Source organism: Fukomys damarensis, unplaced genomic scaffold (assembly GCF_012274545.1).
Source record: "Fukomys damarensis isolate Sample0158 unplaced genomic scaffold, DMR_v1.0_HiC HiC_scaffold_35, whole genome shotgun sequence".
NCBI classification, from domain to species: Eukaryota; Metazoa; Chordata; class Mammalia; order Rodentia; family Bathyergidae; genus Fukomys; species Fukomys damarensis.
Window position 1 is genome coordinate 3452064 of NW_022900947.1, and position 8088 is coordinate 3460151.

At 56.4% G+C, this 8088-nt stretch overlaps 1 protein-coding gene across 1 annotated transcript in view; it reads right to left on the reverse strand.

Moving 5' to 3' along the window:
- Positions 1–1880, reverse strand: part of S100p (S100 calcium binding protein P) — a 2841-nt gene extending 961 nt beyond the window's left edge. Inside the window, exon 1 of the mRNA XM_010641794.3 lies at positions 1530–1880. Within this exon, the coding sequence (XP_010640096.1) occupies positions 1530–1667 (138 nt within the window). The 5' untranslated portion in view covers positions 1668–1880. The remainder of the gene's footprint in view (positions 1–1529) is intronic.
- Positions 1881–8088: the final 6208 nt, after the last annotated feature.

Here is an 8088-nt window from a genome sequence, read left to right on the forward strand (position 1 = left end):
CGTCTGGGTGGGGGGTGACGCAAGCTGCCACGCAAGCGCAAGCGCAGAAGGAAGCGGACGCCGGCGCGCCAGGCCGCGCTGCCCAGCTAGAGCGAGGGTAACGGTCACGGTCACGGACCTGCGCTGTGCAGCAGCCGGTGCTTAGGCAGCGCTCAGCGAACCAGGAGGAAGCCGGCCCTCGAGGCCAGCCGTCAGGACTGAGGAGGGAGGGAGGACCAGCCCACGCCTTCTGCTTCCCCGGCTCCCGCAACCCCGGTGATTGTGAGGGAACCAGAGTGGAGAATCCTTGGCTCAGGCGCTGGTCCGCAGAGCTGCTCGTCAGTAGCTGGGCGTGGCGATTCACGACTGTGATCCCAGCACTGAGGAGGCTGGGGCAGGAGCAGTGCCAGGAGTTTGAGGGCCACCTGGGCTACATAGTGAGACCTTGTTTTACCCCCCTCAACATCTGCATCACTGCCCCTGACCCCAGTGTTTTTTGTTGTTTTGTTTTTTTTGAACCAGGGATCGAACTCAGGTCCTCGCCCTTGCAAAGCAGGCGGCAGAACCACTGTTTTGGAACCCCGTGTTTTGGGATCGATATCCCAAAACGTTAAATCCTCAAATTAGATGCTCATCAAAGACACCCACACCCAATGCACAAGTTCCCAGCCTGGACAGGTGTGTCAGGACGGGTGTGTGAATTTATGCTGTAATAGTAAATCTGAAAAAAAATCTGAAACAGCCAATTGTGGCTGGGCGTGGTGGTGCACGCCTGTAATCCCAGCACTCGGGAGGCTGAGGCAGGAGGATCGCTGTGAGTTCGAGACCAGCCTGGGCTACATAGTGAGTTCCAGGTCAGCCTCAAGTACATAGTGAGACCCTGTCTCAAAAAGCAAAACAAAACAAAACAAAACAAATCCTAGCAGTCAGGAGACTGAGGCAGGAGGATCACCCATGAGTTCAAGGACAGACTGGGCTACATAGTGAGACCTCGTCTCAAAAGAAAAACAAAAGTGTCTTCACTGAATTCATGTTTGGGAGCCAGAGCCCTAACATTTGGAGGCGCTGAGGACCCTTGAAGGGCTGAACCCTGCGGACCTATGTTTTCAGCTGTGGGCAGAAGCTCAGGGCCCTCAAAGCACAGGAGGCAGTGATGGAGGAGGGCAGAAGGTGGCAGAGGAGAGGGTGGGGAGGAGGTGAGGGACTGGAAGGGGCTCTGTTCAGACCTGCCAGGGCTGCTGGGTGAACAGGCTGGCCCTAGGCCCAGACCTTCTGTGCGCGCCAGGCTGTGACTCTCCTCTGTCTCCGAGGAGGTCCCCAGGGAGACCACGACTCTGGGCACACGGGGCCTCCCTGAGTCCCCCTGTCCTGTTCTTGCCGCCCCCACTAATCCCTGGACACCCAGCTCTGGTTTGAAGCCCACACGCCCACCAGGCCCTTCAGGGAAGCCACCCGGGGCCCCTCCCTGCTTGGGTGCTCCACATTCCCCTGTGGGGCCCCAGATCCGATCCTTGCAAAGCTTCTGTGCCCCGCAAGACCACGGGCCTCACCTGCAGGAAGCCCGGGAGCTCTTTCTCCATCAGCGTTTTCAGCTCGCTCTTGGTCAGGGTCTGCTTGTTGCCCTCGCTGGTTGAATACCGGCTGAAGACCTGGACCATCAGGCCTATGCCCCTCTCCAGCTCTGTCATGGTGGTGGGGCTGTCAGGGCTGAGGAGGAAATGAGCCCGGCCCAGCCACCTGAAGGCTTTATGAGGCCCGCTTTGTTGACACAGAGGGTGGGGCGGGCTGGGCACAGAGCTGGCCTTTTCTGTTTCTTCCCCTGCCCTGGCCACCTTGGAGCCTCACTGCTGTGTCCACCTGTGCTTGTGTGGGAGTCACCCTGAGTCACAGCGGGACCTCCCCTCCCTGGGGCTGTGCATGCATAATGGACTGCTGCGAGTTTGTTGGGTGAGTCATGAATGATGGGCCTGCCCTGCCTCTTAACCCAGCCGAAGCTTCACCATAGATGGGCACCCAGGACCTGACGGAATGTTTGTGAGGGGAATGAACCAGGTGTCGAGGGACGGACGCATCACCCCCTTTTCAACGCAGCCTGGCTACTCTGAGAGGCAGCAGACCCCTCTACCCGCCCCCAGCAGCTGAAGGAGTAGATATGCGAGCCTCACAGGGCCAGGACCTGGGTTCAAGTTCTGCCCCTTCCTCTCCCAGTGAGCTGTCCTCCAACAAGTGGCCCAGATCCCCAGGGCCCTGGGCCTGGGCCTCCGCTGAGCGGGGTACTGAGAGGTTAACCCAGTGGTGCACACAGGGCTTGTGTCAAACCTGACACATTTCTTTGCTGAGCTTTTCCCCCGGGGAGGTGCAGTGTGACCCTGCTGGGGACTGTGCGAGTAGGGACAGCGTCTCTCCATTTCCTGCTGATCTACAGGTGGCTCTGGGGCAAGATTCCAGGGAACTGGTCACCATGGCTGCCAGTCTAGGGACAGCGGGTGCCCTGGAGTCACTTCTTAGACCAGCTGTCACCGCTGGGGTGCGAAGGGGGGACCCCCGGCAGGAACGGCCACTGCAGCATCACAAGTCTGTGAGGCCAGAGATCAGAAGCGAGGCTGAAATAGCAACACAGAGAGCTTTCTGTGGGTGCAGAGCAGGCCTGGGAGGGACACTGACCGCAGCAGTCCCTGCTGGAGTAGCTCGCCCGCGCCTGCCTGAGGGAGATCTCAACTCGCTCGAGAAAGCCCAGACGGTGGTGGCGGGATTGGCCGGCTGCACTCTGGCCGCTCAGACAGGCAGGAAATGTCGGTCCTCATCTGGCCGCAGTCACCCCTCGCTCCTCTCCTCTCCTCTCCCACACAAGACAGAAAACGTGCGATCATTTGGCTTTCTGTGCCCAGCGTGCTTCACTTAACGCGGTGACCTGTGGTTCTCTCCATTTTCCCGCAAATGACCCGGCTTTCCTGTGTCCCCCGTCGGGCTGGCCGAATGGTCCCTGCATGTGCTGTGCTGTGCGTCTCGGTCACTGTGAGCCTTGCCGTCATGGCGGGTATTTGCGCCTCCATAGGGCGCTGCCTTCCCTTCCTTCAGTACAGCTGGGTCCGGTGGACGCTGTGGTTCTAGTTCTGTGTCCACAACGGCTGCACTGGTTCATGCTCCTGTACGGAAGGGTCCCCCACCCCTTCCCCTCCTCACATGTTTGGTTTGTTTTGTTTGCAGTGCTGGAGATTGAACCCAGGGGCCTTCTTATTGAGCTGCACACCCCTTCCCCATTTTTGCTTGTTAAATTGCCCAACCTGGGTTCAAACTTGAAACCCTCCTGCCTCAGCCTCCCAGAGTGCTGGGATCCTGGGTATGTGCCACCACACCCAGCACTCAATGCAGTTGTGACTTGCATTTCCCTAATGCTTAAAATGTTGAACATTTTTTTCACTTCTTATCTTGAGAAGTGTCTGTTCAGTTCGTTTGCATGTTTATTAATTGCATAATCTGAGGTCTTTTGGAGGGCTTTTTTGTTTTTTCGTTTGTTATGTGTCTTGGTTTTTTATTTTTATTTATTTTTTGATTCTGGGAATCGAACTCGGGACCTTGTGCTTGCGAGGCAGGTGGTGGCACCACTGAGCTACGTCCCTGCTCTTCTGTGTGTTGGACGTTCATCTGTGAGAAGAGTGGCCGGCAAAGGTTTTCCTCACTGTGTCGCTGTGTCTTCACTCTGCTGATTATTTCCTCTGCTGGGTGGAAGCTCTTTATTTTGAGCCCGACCCTCTGTTGATTCTCAATATTATTTTCTGGCCTCTGGAGTCCTATTCAGGAAGTCATTGCCTGTGCCTAGGACTTTCTCTTTTCTTCTAGCAGTTCCAGAGTTTCAGAGCTTACGTTCGCATCTTTTAATCCACTTTGAAGTGATTTGTGCGCAGGGTGAGGGGCGTGGGTCTGGCTTCAGCCTCATATGTGTGGAGTTTCCCCCGCAGCACTTGATGAAGAGGCTGTCCTTTCTCCCACGTGTGCTTTGGCTCCTTCATCCAGAACCAGCTGGTCTTGGATCCGGGGTTTGTTTCTGTGCCCTCCGTCCCACGTCGGTGCCACGCTGCATCCCTCACATGGCTGAGACACGTGTGGGAGTTGGGTATTGTGATTTCACCAGCTCAGCTCTTCTCACTCAGGGCTGCTTTGGCTGTTCTGGGTCTTACGTGCTTTTACAAGACTTTCGGGATTGTTTTTTCCCCATCAGTGAAGAGTGTCTATCATTGGTGTTTTGATGGGGATTGTATCAGATCTGCAGGTCGTTTTTCGGACCCCTTTAAATGGGTTGGGAGACACCTGGGAATGTTGCTGTGACCATGGCAGGCAGGGAGTGTCCTGCAGGGCAGCCGCCTGGCACACAGCGGGAGCTGGTGACCTGGAAGTCTCATGGGGAGCCGGTGCTAATTCGCAGCAGGGAATCTCAAACCTGCACTTCCTATATCTTTGACTTTTCAGAAGATTTAGTTAGAAATGTGTCTTTTTCAGAGTTTTGGTTTCCAGCATGTTGCAGAAGCCACGCGGCCCATTTAGGGTCTTACTGTACAGACCTTTGAGGTCATCATCACAGGTAGAGTGATCGCAACAGGAAATAACTGGTCCAAGTGTCTGGCCTTTGTGACGTCTGCCCTCTGACCACCCACGTGGGCGGGTAACTGATTTCCCAGACCCACGGACCCTCTGTTCATCCAGAGGTGAGGAACTCAGGAGTTGCACTGATCGCCAAAGCTTGCTTCTTCCCTAAAGGAGACTGAGTTCCACATCTCTGTCCCTGGGCTCCTTGGAGTCCTCCCGATTTGGTTGCCTGGGGTCTCTGGGGCCAGCGCTTACCTTACAGCACTGAGATGCCCATGGGTCCTGGGGCTTAGCAGCAGAACAGGGTGGTGGAATTGGGTGGCAGATGGGGTGGGTTTTCCTGAGACCCACGGCTCCCAGGGAGCTGGGGGTGGCAGCTCCTGCTGGCTGCAGGGGGTACCGGGAAGACTGCTGTGGGGAGAAAGATCTTGCCAGGACCACCTGCTGACTGGTGTCCCCACAGGGCACCCTGATCAGGAGGCTGAGGAAGAAGCTCTTCACCCCTCCAGCTCCAGCTCCCCCTGCTCCTGGCTGCCAGTCTGGTGTCCAGATTCCTGGACACAGGGACCTCTGGTGTTCAGGACCACAAGGCCAGAGAAAGAACCAGAATGACAAGACTTCTCTCCTAAACCAGTGTCGCGAGCACCGATTTGCGATTCGGGATCACGGGTCAGCGCATCAATGATTGTCAATTCGGTTTCGTTTTCATAAATGCTTTTACTCTCATTAACAATACAGAAACAAGCCCACACAAAGGATACAACTACAATTGCCAGCGCAATATAGAAATAATGCCAGCCCATAATATCTCTAGGCAAATCATAAGTCCTAGCATGCTGTAGGTGGGGGCATACGACCTGGTGAGTGTAGTCTGGTCCTCGGCTTCGCAGGGTCGAGCCGCGACTTCGATGTCAATGACGGTCTCGGGTTGGTTTCGTTCTCTCGTCTCGGAAACCAGGATCCTCGGCTCAGCAATCAGGATCTGGAACAGAGTGTCTGCGTCTCGGGCAGAGCTTCAGCAGGTCATCTTGATGGGGTCGTCAAGCGACGTCATCTGTCTGTAGTCTTCTCCTTTTATACCTTAAATCATCTCTAATCTAATACATCCATATGTTCTATCTAAGTTAACTCCTCAACACTCTCCATTACCTCACTTCAAACTCTTAATCGTATGTCACAGCAATCACGTGTCACAGCAGATGGTCGGGGGGAATTCCACAAACGTCACAGCAAACTCTTATCTGTCCTAACACTCAGCTGTCAAGCTGTCAGCTGTCAAGCTGTCAAGCTGTTAGCTGTCAAGCTTCACTCAATTTCACTCTAGTTTTACTTTGCTTAATTCTGCTTTTTGTGGGGTCACAAAGTCCTATGTTTTACATGTTCACTACAACCAGCGTTCTAGGAAGCCCTGAGAGTCCCGGGGGCCAGGGCCTCACCTCCGGGATGGATGAGGAGGATAAGGAAAGCTCAGAGTTGCCAGCCTGCAGGATGTTGCCACCTCACCTCTGACAAGGCCTGAAAGGTCTCCGGTGAGTCTGGCGGGAGGGAGAATTGAAAATCTTGGAGAAAGCCTTCAGTATGTGGTGAGGCAGGCAGGCTAGCTCCGCCTGCTCGGCCTGTGTCTAAGACCGCAGGGCTCCAGGATGGCTCTCAGGAAGTGACTCATTCCTGTCTGGAGTGTGGTCAGGGAGGGGTGCAGAGGAGGACTCTGGGCCCGGTGGGGGTGACCCAAGGCCCTGGTGTGCGCCCAGGAGCTCTGGGCTGAGAGATGCATCGTGGGTGAGATCAGAGCCTGGCATCCGGGTCCCCAGCCAGTTGGGAGCAGCAAGGGAGAGGGGCCGAGGAGGGCCACGGAGGAAGGCAGGCCCAGGCTGGCCATGACCAGCACCTGGGGAGTGAACTGGAGTGAGGGGCTGGAGGGCACGGTGGACAGCAGCGTTGGGCAAGGGGACACAGAGCCCTTAATGCTGGGCACTGTGGGTAGGGACAGTGGGGTTTAAAGTGAAGGTGGCTTGGGGTGGAGAAGGCCAGGGAAGGCCCCAAAGCATGGTCCTCTTTCACCTCACAGCTGCAGGGAGACCCTCACAGGTGCTGGTGCTGTTGCTCCCCTCTGGGTTTGGAGCTCCGGCTGATCCTGATGGGCAGGAGCAAAGGCCAGCAGCATTTTTTAACTGGGGGTTGCGGGGGGGCTTATGGCCAGATCTGAGGCAGGGTCTTACTATGTAGTTCTCGCTGGACTAATCTGACTGTGTAGGCCAGGCTGTTCTCAAACTCTCAGTGATTCTCCTGCCTCAGCCTCCTCAGTGCCGGGATTACAGGCGTGTGCCACACACCTGGCAGGAGGCCCTCTCCGCAGCTGATGTGGGTGATGGATGTGGAGTACAGGCAGGAGAGAGGGAGGCTCATGGGGAGGCTGGGGAGGCCTGGGCCACGCCTGCTTCAGGGCTCCGGGGCTGCCCGACCCAGGGAACAGCTGGGACGGGTGGGGTCTGGACAGGGCAGGAAGTGAAGGAAGAAGAGAGGCCCCCTGCCACCTGCCACAGCCCCCAGGCATACAGCGGGGAATCCCAGGCTCAGAGGGAGGAAGGCTTAAACAGGTCCCATGGCTCCACTCCCCGTATCTCCCCTTATGCTGCTGCCCAAACCTGTCCTGAGGGATCTGGCTTCCTCCTTGATAATATCTCTGCAAATATTTGACCAGGGCGGAGGCTGAGATTGTTGAATCAGATTCCCAGGGCCTAGCAGATGATGACTATGCAGCTGGCGGTGCTGGGAACATTGCCCAGCCCCCTGCAGCCAGGGCCCCGCAGCACAGTCCCGGCCAGGTGGTATTTCACGGGGGTGCGGGGCCTGGCCCTGCAGGATGCAATAAAGCCTTCAGTCTGTCTCCCCTTCTTTCCTGAACCCTGGAAGTGATGTCCGGAGAAGCAGCAGCTGTGTTGCATACATGTGGGTGAGGAAATGTTTTCTGGTGCTGTGGAAAACAGCGGGCAGCGTGCCGAGCTGGTTGCTCCCCTGGGCCCTCATCCCGGCTTCCGGTGACCACCACAGCGCCTGGCATTCCTTGGCTCGCAGCTGCGGCAGTGGTTCCTCTGCATGGGTGGCCACGCAAGACGTCTTCCTGATGGTGCCTTCCCGGAAAGATGCCGGTCTTACGAACAGCCTGACTTCTGGGAAACACTGTTGCTGGCTTTGGTGCTGCCCTTTATCTTTTCCTGGGAGCTGTGGACCAGTGCTCTGCCCTGGTGTAAGATCTGTTTCCTAGGAACCAGTGGCGGTCATGGCCCCTCTTAGATGGGAGGCTGAGCAGTGAGTAAGGTGTGGGGCGGCCTGCAGCACAGCACAAGCACCAAGCACAGTTACCACCACTAAGCTGTGTCAGTCTGGCCTCTTGGGCCCAAGCCTGCGGGCATCTACAGTTTCAGCAGCTCAAACCCCAGCCGAGATGGTGCTGGGAGATCTTGTTCAGATGCAGCTGATATTTAAACTGGCAGATTTCCCAGAGCATAGGAGGGACCCATGTGT